Source organism: Phyllostomus discolor, chromosome 7 (genome assembly GCF_004126475.2).
Source record: "Phyllostomus discolor isolate MPI-MPIP mPhyDis1 chromosome 7, mPhyDis1.pri.v3, whole genome shotgun sequence".
Classification (NCBI taxonomy): Eukaryota; Metazoa; Chordata; class Mammalia; order Chiroptera; family Phyllostomidae; genus Phyllostomus; species Phyllostomus discolor.
In genome coordinates this window covers 20049439-20071400 of record NC_040909.2, presented here as the reverse complement: position 1 = coordinate 20071400, position 21962 = coordinate 20049439, and the positions used below count along the sequence as shown (strand labels likewise).

The 21962-nt window shown below is 48.4% G+C and overlaps 2 protein-coding genes across 6 annotated transcripts in view; one reads left to right on the top strand and one right to left on the bottom strand.

Annotated features, from left to right (window-relative positions):
* Positions 1-19091, top strand: part of RARB (retinoic acid receptor beta) — a 359212-nt gene extending 340121 nt beyond the window's left edge. For all 4 annotated transcript variants that reach the window (XM_028517843.2, XM_028517844.2, XM_028517847.2 and 1 more), the window contains exons 5-8: positions 3126-3302; positions 14908-15112; positions 15931-16089; positions 17614-19091. In XM_028517843.2, the coding sequence (XP_028373644.1) occupies positions 3126-3302; positions 14908-15112; positions 15931-16089; positions 17614-17810 (738 nt within the window). In that variant the 3' untranslated portion in view covers positions 17811-19091. The remainder of the gene's footprint in view (positions 1-3125; positions 3303-14907; positions 15113-15930; positions 16090-17613) is intronic.
* Positions 19092-19142: 51 nt separating this feature from the next.
* Positions 19143-21962, bottom strand: part of TOP2B (DNA topoisomerase II beta) — a 63244-nt gene continuing 60424 nt past the window's right edge. Inside the window, exons 35-36 of one of the 2 annotated variants that reach the window (XM_036030591.1) lie at positions 21080-21174; positions 19143-19634 (exon numbers count right to left, since the gene is read on the bottom strand). In XM_036030591.1, coding sequence (XP_035886484.1) covers positions 19467-19634; positions 21080-21174 — 263 coding nt within the window. In that variant the 3' untranslated portion in view covers positions 19143-19466. The remainder of the gene's footprint in view (positions 19635-21079; positions 21175-21962) is intronic. The other variant, XM_028517837.2, reaches the window with a different exon arrangement.

Genomic DNA, 21962 nt, shown 5'->3' with positions numbered 1-21962 from the left:
GCCACTGTCTTTCTCTTCATGGTTCATCTCGGCTTTCCTCTGAGTTGGCTTCGTTGTTTGGAAGGCCCCTGCAAGCCCCTGGTAACTGGTGGCCCTCACTGATGGAGAACTTTGCTTCCCCAGTTGTTCCAACAAAAGTCTCAGAATTAAGCCTCATTGGCCAGCTCTGGGCTATCTGCTCTTTCCTGATCCAATCACTGTAGCCAGGAGGAGGGACCACTCTGATTAGCCAGACCAGAGTCAAGTGCCCTCCCTGCACCTGAGGGGGTTCTATTGCCCCTCCTAAAACCCCAAGGGCTGAGAGGAAAGGAGGAGCAGTGCCCCAAATGGCTCTGGAGGCAGAACAAAGAGGAAGGCAGGAAGACAGAGATGCAGGATGGCCACTGCACGCCATCACACCAGCGATCCTGCTGAAGATTTCAGAAAGAAAAGGAAACGGAAACAAAGTCAAAGCCACTTTCTTGGGTACGTTGGAGTGTGGTTCTAACCAGAAGCTGAGACCTTCAGCAATTTTCGTCGAGTTCTTAGTGGTGGCCTAATTCCTGTATGCACTGTGAGTGTCCTCTATATGGATTACATGAAGAAAGAGAGGTTGGGGCCTATAATGAGCAGGAGAGTGGGCCCAGTATGGGGATGTTGCTGGCCGTGTTACCTGTGCAGGAGAGTGGAGAAGGCAGTCATTGCTGTGGACTGAGCACCCCCCAGCCGTGCCATGGGCAGGAGGGGTGATGAGGAAAGGGATCCAACACTGTTCAAACCCCAAGAACACACCAGGCACCATTTGCTTCCTTCCCTCTGGGATCCTGCTTATACTTCCCAGCAGCCTTTGCGGGCAGGTGGCATGCATCCCTGTTTACAGATGCAGAGACAGAGGTGTGAAGAGAGGGTATGTCATGCAGGAGGTCACATCTGTCAGACAAGTAAAGGAAAAGGCCAGGTTTGGGGATCAGGTGGACCCGGGATCCGCTTCCAGCCTTCCCTTGGCAAGTCACCTCAGCTGTCTGAGATGGACGCGCTGCATCTCACAGTGAAACTAACAGCCTCTTCTTCCCCGTGTGGTTGTGGGGCTCGGGGTGAGGAGTGAAGGCTGCCGGTGGAGGTTGGCCCTGGTGAGGCTCCGAAGGCAGCAGGCACCTAAGCCCGCTAAGGGTGGAGGCGGTCTGGTGTGTTCAGCCATGAGACCCCAGCCCCTGGCTATGTGGAGGTGGGTCAGGAAACATTCAAGGAACAGAGAGAGAGGGGGATGAAAGGAGGAAGATGAGTGAGTGAACAAAAGAAGGAGTATTTGAATGGACACAGGGACCCAACCGGTAGGTGCAGAGGTTTGGACTGAAATCCACTGGCCTTCTGCTGGGATGAGGGGAAGGGCTCCCCTTGAATAGTCTGTGGCCATCTGAGATGAGGGACTCTGCAGGTGCCTGGGCCTCAGAGTGGAAGCTGCTGAGAGGTGAGGAGGCCGGTCCTCCCTGGGAAGCACAGGGAGGGGCAGCTGCGGTGTCCAGGGGCGGCCCCTCGAGAGCCCCTCTGTGCCATGCCGTTGCACTGCCTACACCATCATGCTGCCCGCACCTGCCCGCAGAGCCTGGCCCTGCCTCTCCGTGGGGGCCTGAACTGGTCGTGGGACAGGGAGCACCGCGTGAGGTGGGCATGTGACTGTCACAACACTGAGGACCTCTGAGAGCCTAAACTTTGTTGTGGCAGTAGTTCCGTTTTTCTTTATCATTGTCAGGTTTTTACCTTTTATTTTATTATGTAAAATCGCACACTTCATGTGAGAGCAGAGAGAATAGAATAATAAACACCCGTGATCCCTCCACAGCCAATCTCGTTTCCCTCCCCTCTCCGCCCTCATACACACTCTACCCATTACATGTGATTTGAAAGAAAATGACAAGCACCTTATTTGGTCTGTAAGTATTTTAATGTGTCCTAAATGACAGACCCTTCTGCAAACAAATGATATGCTGTCTTACTCCTTCTGGAATAAAAAGATTACACCTCAATATCTCAAATTTCCTCGTATACCTGTCACCGTTTTCCTTATCTGCGTCATTTCCTCACCGTGTCACAAGATGTGGGCCATTTCCATCACTCCACCGAGTCCCCCACCTGGACACCTTCATGCTCAGCTGTCCCCCACCTGGACACCTCTGGTCTGCTCTCCGTCACCGTAGTTGTGCCACTTTCAGAATGCCATACGAATGGAGTCCCTCTGTGTGTAGGCTGCTGTGTCTGCTCTCTTTCACTGAGCGCGATGTGTGTGTGTTTGTCCCTGTCACAGGGTCTTTGCTTGTCGTCTCTGCCCACCGCCTGGTCGTGTCCCAGTTTATCCATCCATCCGTTAACGAGCGTCTGGGCGGAGTCACTTTTAATCTGTAGGTTTCTCCTGCCATTTCTTTACTCCCCTTGCAGTACAGTTGTTGAAGAAACCAGTTCGTTGGGTTTATGGGGTGTCCTGCTTCCTGGAGGTTGACAGTCCCACCCCCTCGGTGTAGTGCAGCACGTTCCTCCGTCTCCTGAGTTTCCTGCAGTTAGAGCTAGAGGCTCGCGGTGCTTCTGGTTTGGCTGTTTCATAGGTGGGGCTACGTGTTTCCATCAGGACACCCAGATGGCAGGCCGCCTCTAAAAAGATAGTATATTAAAAAATATAAGCCCTGGCTGGCATAGCTCAGTGGATTGAGCACGGGCTGCGAACCAAAGTGTCGCAGGTTCGATTCCAGTCAGGGTACATGCCTGGGCTGCAGGCCACGGCCCCCAGCAACCACACATTGATGTTTCTCTCTCTCTCTCTCCTTCCCTTCCCTCTCTAAAAATAAATAAAATCTTTAAAAATATATATATAATAACAACCACTAATGGTCAATGCCTAGAGCCATCAATCCATCGGAGTTATAACATGGTGACTCCTTATTCCATTCTTTCTCCATGTATCAGCTGGAATAATTGCACAGAGAAATCCTCTTATCTGTAACTTAAAGACCCAGTGGGACAGGGCAAAACCCAGCCATCCCACCAGGAAGCTCCCTGGTCAAGAATGAAACGCCAGCACGTTCACAGGAAATGTGTTGAGTTCCCCACCTCCCACTGGGCTCCCCCGAAACTATGGTGTTTTCTCTCCCTCTTAGAATTCCAGTGCTGACCATCGAGTCCGACTGGACCTGGGCCTCTGGGACAAATTCAGTGAACTGGCCACCAAGTGCATTATTAAGATCGTGGAGTTTGCGAAGCGCCTGCCAGGCTTCACCAGCTTGACCATCGCGGACCAAATCACCCTGCTGAAGGCCGCCTGCCTGGACATCCTGGTATGTGCCCTTCTGAACTCAGTCAGGGGGTCGGGTGGGCGAAGTGGGGACTGAGATGCTGTGAAGATCTCCTGAGGCTTCACTTCCCCCAGCCTTGCTTCCTGCCACCTCCTTGGCACACCGAGCTCCGTCCTCCCTGCCTGCCTCTCAGTGCGGTTGCTCACAGGTGCTCAGAGACCCACTGGGTTGGACAGAACCTTCCAACCCCGCCTACCCAGTGCATGGCCTTGGAAAGAAGGTCCGGCCAGTCTTGGTCACCAGCCTTCAGTGACAGCTTGCTCACCCACAGCCCCCTCCACAGGACAGCCCTGTGGGTCTTTGAAAGGCCTCCAGGCTAGAGCGACCGGAGGTGGCACACAGCAGCCTTGTTCCACCCCCTGGCGTGAGATCAGGTGGTCCTGCAAAAGTCTTTTCCTTCCGTGGGCCTCTGTTTCCCCAGAGGTGCGAAGTGGATCCCTGATGCCCCTCCACTTCCTGCTGTTCTCACGCTGTGGCTCCGAGAGCCTTGGGATGGGTGAGGACGCTGTCACAACTCGTCCCCTGTGGGTCTCTGCTGGCTGGATGCCCACTGTCCCCCTGGTGGGGACACAGGGATGGTGCAGTCAGTTCTGTCCAGGGAGGTTTTCCTGGGGGAGTGGGTGCCAATAGGCCTCTGGGGGACATGGGTGGGAGGCTGGCCCCCAGGGAGACATCAGAAGATAGGGACGGGAAAATGAGCTCTTGAGGTACTTTAAAAGCATAGATTTTTCTTTTTATTACATCTCTCATAGCTTTGGGTATAAACAATTCTGCAAAGCAAACACCGGTACTCACTGTAATTAAACACACACACCATCCTGCTCAGGAGGAGGAGAGCCCTGGATGGGGCAGTTGTGCAGGAAGCTTGAATGTTTGTGTCTTTCTGCTTGCGAGTGGGATTCGAGGAAGAGTGGTAATGATGACTCAGTAACCTACGGGTGCCAAGAATCTGAGAGTATACATGTTATTTTTTCTTCTCATAAAATCAGAGGCTTTGGAATGAACCTGGGAACATTCAGAAAAAAACAAAACAAAACATCAGAGCAACATCAGTTTGTTCCATTCCCACACCCTGTAGCATTTGTAAACCTCAGCCCATCCGCACCTCACACAACTCGGTGAGCCCAGGGTTAGAGATTCAGCCCATTTTACAGAGAAGGAGCTAGAGGCTGGGCGAGTCGCCCAGCTCAGGTGAGTGCCAGAGCCTAAACTCAGGACTCAAATCTTTGGATTCCCAAACCATGAGAAGTGCAGACACGAGAGGAGAAGATGCAGGGTGTGGTGTGAGAAGTGTGGGTCACAGGGAGAGAACCAGCCAGACCACCAGAGATTACTAGCACAAATCAGTAACAATATTAATAATGATCTAGTAGATAATCAATCTTTTAATGCTCTGCTCACAATGCTTGAAATGGAGCACTCAGTAGAATTTCCCCTAAGCCTCAGAACTCCCCCAAGATATTAGTGGAGACAGGAGTAATTGCCACATGATTAGAAAGAGGTCCCCCAGAGGCCAAGAGTGGCTGAGTGACAGGTGACGTGGCACACAGCTTGTCAGTGTCTGCACCAGGGAAGGCTGCGGAATCTTGAGTCCCCTGCATCACTCGGCCAGCCAGCAGGACCCAGAGCCTTCTTGATGCTCAGGTTCCGACTCTGGCCTCTGCTCATTTCTCAGTTCCCATTGGGTCCAGCTGCCACGTAGTGACAGTGTGCAAGTCCCTCGACTCTGGCCTTTGGGAAAGGTGGAGTGAGCAGGACGCTTTGAGATCCTCCAGGAAGTGTCCCGTTTCCACAATGCTATTGCTTCACGATCAGGGGGCTCAGATCCCCTCTTAAAATCCCCTCCAACTTCCAGCAGCCACCTTTGCACATCTCACATTCACACGGACGCCCACGGTGCTCCCGGGTTCGCTCACGGAGCCCAGACTCAGCCCTCAGCCCCTCGGTGGAGACAGGGAGACAGGAACTAATACTGTGAACTTTGTCAAGTTACCTAACCTCTCCAAGCCTCAGTTTACTGGTATGTGAAATAGAAATACAAATGAATAAGGCATTAACTATGGCAGTTCCTTAAATGGGTGTAAATATGGTCACAGATACAAAGGGACATGCTGTCAGTCCCAGTCAGTGATCCTGAGAGCAGGGACAAAACCGGCAGCAGCCCAGGGAGGGGCAGAGACCTTTTACAGTCATGTGACACAAAGCAGAAAGAACACTTATCTCATTTGCCCCAGATAAGAGCTCATCTCCACGAATTTGTAGCAAAAGGAACGAATCACAAGATCCTGAAAACGCACAACATCAAAGAACGTCTTTTGGATGCGAATGTCAACTGGCTGAGCGTCCAGAAGAATCTTCTCATCTAAGCCATGGATATATGGGCAGAGTGAGACAGACAGACCAGAAGGGCTGACAGACAGACCCAGGTGGAGGTGGTTCTCAGCCCCTAGAAGGGAAAGTCAAGGATGTGCCACGGGTTACTAGCTGTGACCTAGTGCCACCCATTCCCAGCCACCAGTGTGTTGTGCTGGGTGTGGCCTGTCCTGATGCTCACCCGTCTGTGGGGCCGGCACCATGCTGGGGACACGTATGTGCTCCCGGAGCCGGTCATTCTGCCGAGGCCCAGGAGGGGGCACTGGCCTATAATCACGAGCTGGGAGGCCCTCAGGGCAGGGGCCCCAGGGGAAGGGTAGCCTTTAGCCCACAGCCAGGCTTCCCTCGAGAGGCCGGCGGAGGGAGGCTGAGGCCTGGCTGTGAGTTTCAGGATTTCCAGCAGGGACCAAGTGTAGGCAGAAGGTCCCTGGTAAGATGGGCTTGCTCTTCAAAACAATTGTAGGTAGAACTTTACATTCCATTCGTCACCCAAGGGCTGGGCATCCTCGGTCAGTGTTCAGGACAAGGACGGGAGCCCCCGAGGGCAGTCCCTTCGCCTGAGTTCTGTCCTCTAGTTTTCCATCCGGCTCACTCCTCTCTCTTCTCCATCTGTGTCTCCTCCCCTCCCTCTAGGCTGCCTCTTCTCTGCGTGTAATTAGGATCAATTCTCTCTCAACGTAAAATCATAGGAAACAACCCTTGAAGCTAAGCTGTCTGACCCTCTGGTTTCTCTCCTCTCCCGCCCACCCTCCTCCCGTCCTTCTTCCCCCCTTCCCTCTACAAACAGTCACCGAGGACCTGCTGTGTGTCAGGCACTGCTCTAGGCTCTGATGACAGAGAAGTCAACGAGACAGACCCCAAATCCCTGCCCTTGTGGAGGTGGCCTTCCACTGGGGGGAGATGGAAATTAGGCAGTGTCTTTTTTTAATTGATTTTTAGAGAGAGGAAAGGGAGGGAGGAAGGTGGAGAAAGAAAGAGAGAGAGAAAGAAAGAAATGTCAATTTGTCGTTCCATGTATTATTTATGCGATCATTGGTTGCTCCTTGTATATGCCCTGACCAGGGATTGAACCTGCAACCTTGGCACATCGAGACGATGCTGCAAGTGACTGAGCTACCCTGCCCAGGGTTGGGCAATGCCTTAAGTGCTACAAAGAAAAGTAGAAGCAGGGTTAAGGGGCAGAGTGTGAGTGAGCTGGGCAGGAGTGGTTTCTGTAGCATGGTTAGGGAAGCCAGTGACCTTTGAAGATGCCCGAATGAAAGGACAGAAGGAGCGGGACCCATGACAGGCACTGGTCTGAGAGGTGGGCAAGTAGAAGGGGGTCCTGCAGAGAGTGGAGTTCAAAGGCCCAAGGGTGGGGGGAGGGGGAGGGAGGAGGGGGAGGGCTCCGGCAGGTTGAGGAACACTGAGGAGGTGGGTATGCCCAGAGGGGAATGGGTGAGGGGCGCGGCAGGGCCTTCGTCCGAGGGAAAGCGGCGCCTGAGACCGCACGTTGATTTTCATCCTCAGTGTCCTAAGGAGTCACTGGGTTTTGACCAGAGGTGAGCCGTGGTCTGGCTTTTGTTTCCACTGTTCTTGCTGCCTTGTCACATGGCATGAGTAAGTGTGAGTTGAAGGAAGAAAGCCCACACATATTTAATGAGCACTTACTATGTGCCAGACCCTGGAGATATGGTGGAGAGGAGAGGTGAATCCTTACCCTCGTAGAATTTGCAGCCCAGCCCTTGAGCCACCCTAGGCCTGCTCCTACTTTCATCTTAAACTTGTCTCCTTCCCCTCCCTTCCCCAGCCTGGCTGCCTATCTGTCCACCCTCCCTTGCTTGGCCCAGCTGCTGATCATAGGCCCGAGTGTGGGCTCTGAAGCCAGCTGGCCTGGGTTCAGAACCCGGTTCTGGTACTTCCTAGCTGTGTGACCTTGGGAAAATGACTTCTCCCTGAGCTTCGATCTCCTCTACTGAAAACGAAGAAGATAACAGACGCTTCCTCTCAGGGTCTGGGGAGAGTGAGCGAGCAGTGCACAGGGCCTTGAACAGTGTGCAGAGCGTGACAAACCTCAGCTACCTCACACACTACTGTTCCGCCCCCCTGAGCCACCAGGCCATTCTGTTATCACCCCAATAGCAGATAAGGCCCTCAAGGCCCAGCTGGGAGGCCCACAGGGCTCCCCCAAAAGTTCCTTAATCTGGAATACCCTCCCTTCTCCTCCTGCTACTACCCTCAGCCCCACAATTTCACGTTGGCCACCTCCTCATCTCAGCATTTAAATGCCACCACTGCAGAAAAGTTCTCTCTGACCAGCCCTAGATTCTCACCGTGCCCCCACTGGTCTCTCCTGTTGCGCTTAAGACATACGGCACTGTCAGTTAGAAGTGTGGTCACGAGTGTCTTGTATGCTGGACTGTTGGCTCAGTGAGGGCAGGGGCCACGCTGAGCTTGGCCACTGTGGCGGCACTGCAGGCGCGGCAGAGGCATCCGGTGGATATTTGTGAGTGAAAGGGTGGACAAGCGCATGGGCAAATGAATTCAAGGTCAAAACTGGAATTTCAGAATACGAGCTGCCGTCTGAGCACTGTGTCTACGGGAGCTTCAAGTGTGAGGCCTCCCCCCAGGGGACACACGGGCTGCCCTGGGTCCCACCACCTGCTGCCCTCACCCCCCCCCCCCCCCCCCCGAGGAAAACATTCCCCCGCCAGTCACTGCAGCGCCTTGCTTCTGGTGACGCAGCAGTGACCGCCCTGCCTCACTTCCAAACGTGATTTGTGGCTCCTGGGGTCCTGGGGCTCCTGTGATTCTGCAGCCACGAAGGACCATTCCCCCGGTCCCTCCTTGCCTTCCCAAGGATTCGGTGGAGACAGGGCCCCTGCCTGGAGAGGAGTGAGCTCTGGACTCGGAGCCCACAGCCGGAGCGCAGGCTTTGGTACCGCCTGTGGCCGCCTGTGCCACCATGAGGACGGCCTATGTCCCTCTGAGCCTTGGCTTTCTCACCTGTGGGTGCAGCAGCTGCCCCACAGTCACTGGAAGTCACTGGGAGGCCATCAGTGTAGTGGTTTAGAGGGTGGGCTGTGGAGCCAGAGTCCCCGGGGAACTGGAGCCAAATCGCAGCTCTGCCACTTAGAAGCTGTATGACTTTAAGGAAGCTATGTGATTCCTCTAAGCCTCAGTTATGCCTTCAGTAAAATGGGTATAATAGCCTCCCTCATGAGGCTGTTGGGAGAATTGACTGGGTTAATGCATGTGGAGCACTAGGTTCCTGGCACATACAAAGTGCTCCTCTAGCTCTGACGGGTGTGGCTCAGTGGATTGAGTGCCGGCCTGTGAACCAAAGGGTCGCTGGTTCAGTTCCCAGTGAGGGCACATGCCTGGGTTGTGGGCCAGGTCCCCAGTGTGGGCCGTGCGAGAGGCAACCACACACTGGTGTTTCTCTCCCTCTCTCTACGCCTTCCCCTCTCTCTAAAAATAAATTAATTAAATCTTTATTTTTTAAAAAGAAAGTGCTCCCATAAATAGCTACATGGCTGCCGACACTGGGTACGCCCAGATTGTCCTGGGGAGCTGCGCTGAGCTGCGACACACGCCCGAGGCGAACCTGTGCTGTCCAGTCCGGTGGCCGCCCGCTGCCTGTGGCTGCGGAGCCCCTGGCGTGCTCTAAATGCCGCAATTGTAAACACACACACTTGATTTCCAAGACCGAGTATTTAAAAAATGTAAAATATCTCCTTAATGATTTTTATAGTGGTTACATGTTGAAACCAAAATAGTTTGGATCCGTGCAGTTACATAACGTCGGCTACTGAGTTGAATTCCGCGCACTTCTCGCAGCCTCTCGCGAGAACGGCTCCCGGAGGGCCGGCCTAGGGAGGGTCCCAGTCGGGCGAGCCTCTCGCCTCCAGCTCGTTTCCTCCCCAGGAAAGGCAGGCTGGGGGCAGGCCCCACTGGGGAGCACACTTCGTTCCCGCGAGCTCGCACAGTAGGTCCTGTGCGCTGCCCGGGAAGACGGCCCTGCGCAGCTCTGTGTGTTATTGCTGTTGTTGTCACGACTTCGCCGTTCCCACGAGCACTGGGGGATAAACAGTCAGAGCAGCGCAGGACCTGCAGAGCGCCAGGTGCCAAACATCATGAGCGCACAGACTGAAACGGTGAGCAATTTGAGCTTTCTCCTTTGCCTGAAAACTTAGAAGTCCCTGGATGCCGGCCTCCGGGGGTTACCAGGTGGGAGAGATTCTGATGAGGGAACCCAGTTCATTCTGCAGTTTCATTGGCCACCTGCCATGTGGATGACGCTGCCCCACTGGGGAAAAAAACAGCAGGGGACCAAGTGACAAAGAGCAGCCTTCTTCTAAGAGCTCATCTTTTCAAAGGCGATGAGTCAATAAGCTCAGAGAGGGCCAGTGCTGTGGAGGAAAGGAAACAGGGGATGGATCAGGCTGGGGAGTACTACACAGCAACGAAAAAGAACCATTGCCACAGGCCCTAGCCTGGAAAATCCCACAGATGTGCTATAGAGTAAAAGCCCGATTCAAGAGGGACTGTACTGTGTGATTCCATTTATCCGAAGTTCAAGAACAGGCACAACTCATCTGCAGGAATAGAGATCAAAGTACTGGTTACTTTGGGGGAGGAGGTTGGATCGGGAGGAGCCCAGGGAGCCTGTGGGTGCTAGAACCATTAGCATTTTGATCTGGGTGGTGGTGACACGGGTATATACTTAGGGAAAATGCACTCAGCTTCCCGGGAGATGTGTGTTCAAGGCACGTATGTTGTAGTAGTTATCTATTGCTGCATAAGTAGTTGCCACGCAAGTTAGCATCTTACAACTGTCATTGTTACCATCTCACAGAGTCCCTGGAGGTCAGGGCTAGACTCAGCTGGGAGGTTCTGGCTCAGTGGCTGCAACCACGTCCTGGGCAGGGGCTGCTTCCAAGGTAGCGTATTATGTTTGGCCAGTGAGTTAGTGCTGTTTGGTGTTGTGTAGGCTCAATTCCCTGCCACGTGGCCCTCTCCATGGGGCCCCTTAGGTGTCCTCACGACAGGTCAGCCAGCTGCCCCTGCCACTAGAGATTTAAGAGAGCAAAAAAGAAGGAAGCCGTGACCTCGTCTCTGAAGTCCCCATCACTTCCCCCGCATTCTTTCATTAGCATCAAGTCACCGGGTGCGGCCCACGCTCCCCAGGGAGGGGAATGAGGCGTCATTCTTTAAAGAGACGAACGGCAGCGCATGTGGGGGCGTATTTTATGATAGATGGGCCTGGGTTTTAGGAAGTGGTGTTCACCGTGCTTTCTGAGCTCTGAGTAGGAAAAGTCAGCTGCGTGAATGTCAAGTGCAAACAGCCAGTGCAGACACTTTGCAGCAAGAGTGAGTTGCTGGAGATTCAGAAAGAGGACCGCCATAACCAGAAGTTAATAAGCTGGAGGGTAGGGCTAGGGGGAGGACAGTGCTGAGGTAGGTAAGGGAGGCCATGGAGGCCACAGGAAGAAGTCTGGGTCAGATGGATGTAAAGGTGGCTACAAGCCGTCAGAGGGATTTTAGCAGGGAAGGGGAAGTCTTCTCGGATGAACGTTGTGAACAGCACACTGGGGCTGCAGGAGCAGGAGCGGGAATGACCGACAGGCTGAGAGGTCCTCATGGAAAGAGGGGCAGTGGTGGCTTGGATTAGGTGGTCACAGGGGCAAGGAGAGAAGTGGACGAGACCCTGGCTGTGCCCCTGGGATGTCAGGTGCTCAGACCCACCCTCTCAGAGCTGCAACCTCAGGCAGGGTGCTCCCAGGAAGCACCCAGAAAGCAGAGGAAAAAATACTCGGTTGTGTTTGCTGAAGGCAGGCAGCGAGGGCCCCTGCTGCCCGGAGGAGAACCAGCTCTGCCCACCACGGGCTCTGTGTCTTCCAGCAGGGCCCTCCCTGGGGGAGCCAGCCTCGCCCGGGCTGTCACCCATCTCGTGGAGCCTGTGTTCTTTTCTCCAGATGAAATGTCCTGCTTTCAAACAAGGGGCATATTAATCCTGGGGAAGCACTCGGTGCCGGAGCTGCCCGTGAGGAGGGTGCTGCCCATGGGCCCGGCTGGAGCAGCGCTGGGGCAGGGGCTTCCTGATGAAACAAGACATTGGCCCGTCTTCCATCTCAGGCCATGCTCCTTCCTCTCTGGTGGGCCCCTTTGTACTTGGTTCTTGTTTTGGATTTTCTAGGGAAAGAAGCAACCGGTCCAAGTGTAAATGTGTCATCAGAATCCAAATGTCTTCCACCTCTTCAGGAGGAAAACCCTTCTGAGAGAACACGACGGAGGGGTCTGTGTGCTGCCGTTTGCACGGGGATTTCTAAGTGAGCCATTGCCCGCTCACAGATGTCTTGCTCCTGGCTTCCTGTTCCTTTCCAAGAAAGGCCCGGTTCCGTTCCTTCTTGTAGAGGCAGAGCTCAGGCATGCACGTCTCCGCAACGTGCTGTAGCTGCAGGCTTACGTCGTGCCCATTTGATTGCAAACGAGACACGTGTCTGGGGGTTTTGCACTCCTAGCTGGGGTCACACTGACTTGGCCATCGAGAGGTCACCCCCTGTATGGGCAGCACTTCCTCGGGGTTCTCCCGGTGATTGAAGGCCTGCATTAGAGTCCTGTGTTCTGCCCGGCACCGACCACGCTTCACCTCCCAGGGCGTTCAGGGGGAGGGGAGGCTTATACCCATGACCTCTGGGCTCCTTTGCTGCGCCAACTTTGGGAATGGCTTCATACCCCATCCACTGCCAAAACGAAGTGCAGCCGATCAGCCAGACGGGCTCAAAGAAAGTGTCTGGGCTGGCTCGGAGAGCCCTGGGCAAACATCTGAGAGCCCAAAGTGACCCCTCCCACTCCCAGCCAATGAAGAGGAGTCTTGGAGGTGTTTTGGTAATGATTCGCACTCATGATAGGTTGCTTTCCAGTTCCCTGTGCCATGTGATCAAGCAGCAGGGGTCAGGAAGAGGTGTGAGAACATGCCTTGATTGAGATACAAAGTACTGTGTATGTACTAAGTACTTTTGCCATGTGTGATGTGCACTTTTTTGCCCAAATTTTTGATGGAAAAGTAAGGATGCACACTGAACACGGGTATAATGACTATATACCATGGGGATGACAATCCCGTGTATAATGCGCACAAAAACGTTGGTGTGCATGATACCCAGCAAAATATGGTAAGGTGTGCAGCACTGTGTTTCCTGGGCACAGGCCCTAAGCTCCCAGAACCAGGCAGGCCACCGCAAACACTTGTGCAGGCCATGCCCTGCACAGAGGCACCCAGCCCAGGGGATGAATGGGGCTGATCTCCAAATTAGTGCTGGTCCCCTCGATGCAGAGGTTAAGAGCACAGGCACTAGAGACAGATAGCAAATCATGCCACCGAGGCGTCATGTGGCCTGGGACTAGCTTTGGGGCTTGTGACCCCATCTGTAAAATGGGGTGGTAATAGCCCCTACCTCACAGGCTGATGAGAGAATTAATAATACATAAGAACATGCAGCAGGCTGGCTGGCATGTACTCGGTGATCAGTAAAACATTAGCTTCATTCGCTGCTGGAGGTGGGGAGTGCTACTCATTCATCCTCGTCCTCTCAGGAGATGGCTGTCTTCTACCCAAGATTACCCTGGAGTCGGCCATGGGGGGGGGGGGGGCATTATTACCTGAACACCAGCATCTGGGAAACACCGAGTTCCCCACACCTGCTGGGTTTGTCACTTCTGTCCAGGTGAGATTAATTTCTCCCTGTGCTTCCAGCCGCTTCGAACCTTTTTCAGAGGGAGCAGTTAAGGGCTCCCCAGTTGGCGGGTTCACAGTGGCTGGCACCGATGTGCTCCTGGGTGGGCGAGTGCTCTGGAATGCACGGAGCTCGGTAGCGGTCGGGCTCCGAAAGGCAGTGGAATACTCGGGGGCTGTCTGTATACAGAGGAGAGGCACTTTGGAGTTACTGTGCTCTGAGCGAGCCCCAGAGACACAAGGCAGTGAGCAGGGGTCTCCTTCGTAGCAGGGGTCCGAGGGTGGCCAGCAGGGCCATACATCCAGGGCATATCAGGTAGGATTGGGAGACTGTGGCAGGGTGACCCAGACTTCTTGCCTGTAGAAATTCTATGCACACATCTTGGCTTTCTTGAAATGCTGCCTCTTCTCCATCAATCTCGTCTTGATTCCTCCTGGCTATATCTGAGCTTTCCTCCTCCTGAACTCCCCAGCTCCCTGCTGGGTCCACCCCTGCTCCTTGTATTATAGTTGTCTGTGGAACTGTGTGACAGTATTCACTTTACCAAGTTGTTTGAAAATTAAATGTAGGGCCTTGGCTGGTGTAGCTCAGTGGATTGAGCGCAGGCTGTGAACCAAAGGGTCACCAGTTCAATTCCCAATCAAGGCACATGCCTGGGTTGCAGGCCAGGTCCCCAGTGGGGATCACGTGAGAGGCAACCACATATTGATGTTTCTCTCTCTCTTTCTCCCTCCCTCCCTCTCTAAAAATAAATAAATTAAAAAAAAAAATTTTTTTTAAAGAAAATTGAATGTAGGGCATGTATAACATTTGATATACACTAGGTATTTAATAAATGGTAGATATTGTCCTTTCTCCCATTTTTGGTAGGCTGTACACTCTTTAAAAAATAGGAATAATCTTACTCATTTTTTTTAATCCTCACCGGAGGACATGCTTTTTTATTTTAGAGAGAGAGGAAGGGAGGGAGAAAGAGAGGTACAGAGACATCGATGTGAAAGAGAAGCATCTATCTGTTGCCTCCTGCACGTGCCCCAACTGGGGACCAAACCCGCAACCTAGGCATGTGTCCTGAGCAGGAATCGAACCTGTGACCTTTCAATTTATGAGACACTACAGCCAACTGAGCCACACCAGCCAGGGCTTAGACTCATTTATTTTTTTGATCCCCAGCACCTGGCATAGTGCCTAGGACATAAGTAGGCACTTGGTAAATGTTTATTGGAGTCAAGTAAGTTACTTTTAGTCAAACAGATATTTCTCGTGTCCCATTTTTTATTCCCTAAAGTAACTTGAGCCAGTGTTTTGACTTCTGTACTGTTCGTGAAGGAGCTGGAGGAGGCACTCAACATCCGACAGGAGGGCAGAGTGCCCCCTGTGATGCAGGGCACCTTGGACATCCTCAGGTTACCGCTGCCCGGATCTGGCTGCTGCTGTCAAGACAGGCTGGCTTTGAGCATCCAGCAAATCTGGGTGTTGTTTCTGTTTTCTTCCAGATTCTTAGAATTTGCACCAGGTATACCCCAGAACAAGACACCATGACTTTCTCAGATGGCCTTACCCTAAATCGGACTCAGATGCACAATGCTGGATTTGGTCCTCTGACAGACCTTGTGTTCACCTTTGCCAACCAGCTCCTGCCTTTGGAAATGGACGACACAGAAACAGGCCTTCTCAGTGCCATCTGCTTAATCTGTGGAGGTACCGACTCCCCAGCACACCCTAGAACTGACACTTGTCACTTATGGGGAAAACTTCATCTCCATTTTGGAGTTATTATACTTGGACAAAGATATGTGACTAAAGCCAGACATGCATGCTTGGGGTTTGTTACATTTTACCATATTGTTATGAATTAAGTAAATGTATTTGGGATCCTTCTGCTCTGAAATATCAAAATGCTATTGCTCCAATTGCTACAGGTATTCTTTCTTCTTTAAGGTAGGATCCAACTCTTGTAAAATAAACTGCCTAGGGACATTTTAATGATGACCCAAGGGACTTGCACGTGCTGTTTGCTAATTTAATGGCTGGGAATACAAGTCAGTGGGTTGGCCCCCAACCAGCCTATCCCAGGACTGGGATAAAATAAGACTTTCTTCTCTGTAGTGACTCCTGCCAACTAGCAGGAGGCTGAATCATAAGTGGTTAAAAAGTAATTGCTTATAATTTAGGGGGGTCGATTTACCTGGCTTTCCGTAACCATCCAGCTGAAGGTTTATTTTAATTCAGTTCAGTAGTGACACCTCCTGGTCATGAGAAGCAACTCTCCCTGGGACCAAAGCAACCAGCCATCTAAAGGTGCCTTTCCACCCACAAAGGGGACAATCATTTTCAAGTGTCACTGCCTAAAGCAGTTGCGTAGATCTTCAAATTTGTATATGTGATTGAATCGTCAAGTGAATGGAGTCATAATATAGTAGGAACAAGGAAGAGGGGAAATGGAAGAAACCCTCCAGCCTGGCAGAACTCTTTCGGTCCTGACACTAATTGTTTAACACTTTATTTCCGGCATCTAGACCGCCAGGACCTTGAAGAACCAACAAAAGTAGATAAGCTACAAGAACCATTGCTGGAAGCACTAAAAATTTATATCAGAAAGAGACGGCCCAGCAAGCCTCACATGTTTCCAAAGATCTTAATGAAAATCACAGATCTCCGCAGCATCAGCGCTAAAGGTATGTCTCCCGAGTCTGCACTGGATTCGTGAACCGGAACTTGCGGTCCCGACCCGGTTGTGCTGCTTTTTTTAAACCCCATGTTTTAATTCAGGATATTTGATGTTAGCTGCCATTTTTTGTTCGTTTTGTTTTAGAATTTATTTCTCATTGAAATCGAAAGGAATTAAAATAGTACCTACCCTTAAAAAAAATCTCAAATTTTCCCTACTCAATCTTAGATTATGAGCTTGAAAATTCAGATGACTAAGGATTAGAAAACCTGTTTGTTTTCAAGAGAATGTAGTCAGTGACAGGCTTTTTTCCATTTGCTAGTTTTACACATTTCATTTCTGCTCTCCACACAAACTCTGGTTTATGTTAAACTTGACCCTAGGTTTTCCCAAACATGCAAACAACAAGAAAAAAATGACTAGTACTCAGGGTGATTGTTATTGGTGAAGTTTCTCTCTCAATCAGTGCAGCCACTGCGCTCTTGTATGTAGGCAGATTTACTTCTGAGCACCTCTAAGCAAAGGAATCCTTGCCTGCCTGAGAGGTATACTCTTTGCCTAGTGATTTTCAGTTTATGTGGCAATTTGAGCAAAAACAGAAGGGCCTAGAGCCCTACCACAGCTGAGTGTTAACACAGGGTTCTTTTAGGTAGAGGACACTCAGTAGCCATCCCTAGTGCCAAATGTCATTCTCCTTCCCCTTCCCCGTTAGCATACTCTGTTGCTTAGTGAGCCAAGGGACAAACTCCACATTTCCGAGTGCTTAGAAGCACAGTAAACTTGCTTGACATACTCTCAATCCTTGATCTCCTATGGGGCTTCTTCAATGAGATGTTGAGTTATCCCTACCAAGGATCATAAGTAGTGGTAATCAGTGGGTACCAATGCTTGACTGTTGTAATTATGATGTCTTTAATTGTGAAACAGTGAGGCTGTTTAACTTCATATGGTCATTTCCTGTATGTAACTAGACCAGTGCTAATAGAATTTACTGTGGTTATGGAAACATTCTGTACTCTGCATTGTCCAACACAGTAGCCACAAGCCACATGTGGCTCTTGAGCACCTGAAATGTGGCTAATGCAGTTGAGGTACTGTTCTCTTAATTGTATTTAACAAATTTAAATAGCACATTGGATGGCGCAGTTTTGCATCAAGTTGATAACTGCCACATTGTTATCACTCAAATCACTTCCTCCGTTTGTTAGTTACTGGTATCTTTCAACTGTCTCATTTTCAAGATAGACATTCTTTCTGGTCATTTATCAGGAACTTCTCTTTGTAAAGTATGTTAAATAAATACATACTGGTATTGTTTCCTGAAACAGAGGAATTACCAAATTTAAACATGTCACCATGTCACTGCACTTTTCTATAAAGTAAAAATATTTTCATGTTGTAAAATCAGGGCAGGTTCTGGGAGGCACTGGCAGCACAGTTTTCGCCCTTGTCAAAGTAGATGAAAGTTGATCCCCAGTCATTCAGCTTAACTCCTTATCTCTACCAGATTTCTATTATCTCTTTTTAAAAGGTGCAGAACGTGTAATTACCTTGAAAATGGAAATTCCTGGATCAATGCCACCTCTCATTCAGGAAATGCTGGAGAATTCTGAAGGACATGAACCCTTGACCCCAAGTTCAAGTGGGAACACAGCGGAGCACAGTCCCAGCATCTCACCCAGCTCAGTGGAAAACAGCGGTGTCAGTCAGTCCCCACTGGTGCAATAAGACACTTCCCAGCCACTTCCAACATTCCCCAGTACCTTCAGTTCCGGGATTTCAAACGCAAGAGAAAAACATTTTTACTGCTGCTTAGTTTTTGGACTGAAAATATATTAAAACTCAAGAAGGACCAAGAAGTTTTCGTATGTATCAATATATACTATACTCCTCATCTGTCTAACTTACCTAGAAATACAAACTTTTTAAATTCTCAAAGTCAGCCATTTCATGCAACCAGAAACTAGTTAAAAGCTTCTATTTTCCTCTTTGAACACTCAAGATTGCATGGCAAAGACCCAGTCAGAATAATTTACCCCTGGTTAAGTTTCTAAAGACTTTGTACATACAGAAATATGGCTCTGTTCTTTCTATACTGGATGTTTGGTGCTTTCCTTTTGTCTTGCACACTCAAAATAGCCAAGACACCGAGGTTATGACACAGACTACTGTACATGTCCAGCTACGAAATAACTGTCTTGCCTTCACAGAATAACCGAGACATCAAGGTAAGGAAATGGGACTATTGTACAGAATGACAAGATAAGGCTAAACGTATTCTAATTTAGTTAGTATGGAAGCTTGTCCTTGCTCTTTCCGATGCTCTCAAACTGCATCTTTTATTTCATGTCGCCCAGTAAAAGTATACAAATTCACTGTACTAGCAGAAGAGAATTCTGTATCAGTGTAACTGCCAGTTCAGTTAATCAAATGTCATTGTTCAATTGTTAATGTCACTTTAAATTAAAAGTGGTTTATTACTTGTTTAATGACATAACTACACGATTTTTTAAAAAGATACATTTTTACAGTAATGATAGCCTCCAAGGCAGAAACACTTTTCAGTGTTAAATTTTTGTTTACCTATTCACAAGCCATTAGGGAAATTTCTTGGTATAATTAACAGGCTGGTCTACCACCTGTACCATGTGACTCGTGTCCTTCCTGACTCATGCCTGATATTGGGGTGTTTTCCAGCCTTCTTGATGCCCAGGGGCTAACACTAACCCTCAGTGGCATGGGCAGAGGATATGCATCCTTCGACCTTGTTCAATCACTATGAAGCAGAGTGAAAGCTGTGGTAGAGTGGTTAACAGATACAAGTGTCAGTTTCTTAGTTCTCATTTAAGCACTAGTGGATTTTTTTTTGATATATTAGCAAGTCTGTGATGTACTTTCACTGGCTCTGTTTGTACATTGAGATTGTTTAACAATGCTTTCTATGTTCATATACTGTTTACCTTTTTCCATGGAGTCTCCTGGCAAAGAATAAAATATATTTATTTTAAAGGTGTGTGGGAGCTTTCACTACACTTTCATTTGCAGTAAAGAGACAGAGAAAACAGTTCCATTTTTAATGTTTAAAGTTCATTTCAAAAAGCAGGTCTGTAGTCTGCAATCATGACAATTAAAATCTGTGCTAATGCACGGCAGTCTATAACAATACTACAAGCCAATCAGACAGTACATGACATTTCAATGAGTAAAAAAGGGCATAAAACTGTATGTGTAAGAACAAAATGTTAAAAGGCCTACCACATTAATAAAAAACCATCAATTACATTATCACATTAAAATAAGTCAGATGTACAAAAGTCTGAGACAGAAAAGACAAAAAGACAACACAAGTTATCTGTTGAAAATGTTTCTGTGCTCTTTGGGCACTTAATTAAACATTGCAAAATCGACATCTTCTTCATCATCAGACTCTGCAAAATATTTTACTTCTTTCCTAGCTCGACCGGTCCGTGGCAGAGAAGGTGGTTCAGAAGTGAAGTCTGATGGGAAGATGTCCACATCTGAATCCTGATCAAAAGATGTTTTCTTCGGTTTCTAGAACATTTTTTAAACAATAGATTTAAAACCCCAAAGTTAAGAAAAGGAAAAAACACTAGTGTTAAAAAGAATTCTCATTTCTTATACTTCATTGATATTTGGGAATTATAAATAATGATGCTTTTAAAATTAGAACTATAATGCTAACTTAAGGGTAAGACCAATTACTTAATCATTTTTATGAAAGGAAAAAGGATTAAGTATAATAATTTGCCACCTTAGTGACCTTGTAATACTTCTTTCTTTCAGAATTTATATATCACTCAGCAAACATGCAGATTAGTAAAAATTCACATCGTCTAATTTGTAAGTACCCACAAGTTCATGAGAGGAAAACAAGTCTTAGGCACAGTATGGACTGCACACTGTGTTTGTAACATTGCAGAGAAGAGTCACCGAGATGGACCAGAGGTGTAGGGGAAGGATGGACAGAGGAGGTCAGTGTGAAAAGCAGCACAAGACTAAAACCGCCTGTGCTTGTATTTTTTAAAGTTTTAATGGACTAGACAAAGAAAAAAGGGAGGGACATTTGATATTTTTCATTTACCTAAAAGATACTATACTTCTGGAAAAGTGTCAGACTAATTAGGAAAATCAGCCACAAATAAATTCAAGTTAAAAACAATTGCCCTGATCAAATAAAGAAATATCCTTTATTTGATCTGAAAAAAATATTTCAGACAGGTAGTATATAATTTCTACTGTTCATTAGATGGAATACTGTTAAGTAGGCGAATTTATACCATCCTTTTGTCCAAGAAATAGTCCTGATTATACAGATCTAGATTTGGATACTTCTTTAAAATTAGGATCTTTATCCTTATGGGGCGTGTATATGGTTAATGCTATTACAAGACATTATATTGGGTTGGCCAAAATGTCCACTTAGGTTCCCCCCTGCCGCCATAAAATAGAAGACACATTTTTAATTTTTACCAATAACTTTATTGATTTGGATATTTTGAGGATGTTGGTTATCTCTTGCTATTGGCTTCTAGTGGGTAGAGGCCAGGGCTATTGCTTAACACCTTCCAATGCATAAGACAGCTCCGTAGCAAAAAGTACTTGACCAAAATGTCAATAGTACCAAGAAAGTTCCCAAACCCCCTTGACACATTTGATCAGCCTCAGCACCTTCTCCACACACTATTCAAATCTTTTTACCTTTCTTAAAATACAGCATAATATGCTGAAAATGTTGCTTATTTTCTTCAATATTAATTTTGACAAGTTTTTTTTAAATGCACACTGATATGACAGCTGTCACAATACAATTTAATAAAATTGTTTTGAATGAAGTTAAAGACAACAAAGCACTACTAGAGACATCCTATGGGGGGGAAATGAATGAACTTTTTGGCCAATCCAAGAGTAATAAGCAAATAAACCAGTTACAGATCATCTTAAACAAAGCTGTGCATCACAAAGACGCTCCTGCTTACCTTGCTTGGTGGTTTGGACGTTTTCCTGCCCGGGTTATAGTCGCCTTCATTTTCGGAGCCAGATGCTTTCCTTTTCCTTGCCCCTCGACCTTTACCTTAAAATGATACAAAAGAGTTTTTTTTTCTCCCCAAGGTTAAGTGCAATATAAAAAAATGAAAACATTACTTCTTCGGCATGCCCTGATCTCTTAGATGTAGAAACAATTTGGCAGTGCCATGTCAGTTCTGGAGTTGATGTGACTAGAGCATGTTTCACAAATGTAAACTAATGGGAGGGTCCTCGTGACAAATTTTAATGACCAAACCCCTACTGACCGCATAAAAGAAAATATTTGCATTTTGCACATATTGCCCTTGGACCTGAAAAAATCCCTTAGAAGAGTGCTTTTTAAATGTTATGTAATGAAAACAAACTTAGTTTCTAATTTGTCACAGACCAATCATTTTAAAAATATAAATACTAGAAAAGTAATATATACATTCTTAACACAAATTATAAAGGTTTAAATCCTTACTCTAAATTTTACTTCTCTCATCACACACTAGTAACAACCAACCGCAGACCCCACTGGAAGTAGCAGTATCTTAGAATAAAGCCCCCAGTGTTAAAGAGGAAATAACTGTCAAACCTGTATTCCTTCTCAGACCTAGAATTACCATATGTAGCCTATTTTTCATCTACCTGACTTATTCTCATCACTGGAGGGGGAAGGGGAAAAGGTAATATTTAAATGATCTCCATTACACAGTGATTCCAGTGAGTGAAAGGAAATGGAACTAAATTGCAATTCTAAATTTTGAAAAATTCCTTAAAAGCTATGACCAACTAGATTGTACTAGTAAGAAAAGACATCCCAGATGACCTTGGGATATCATATTTGGT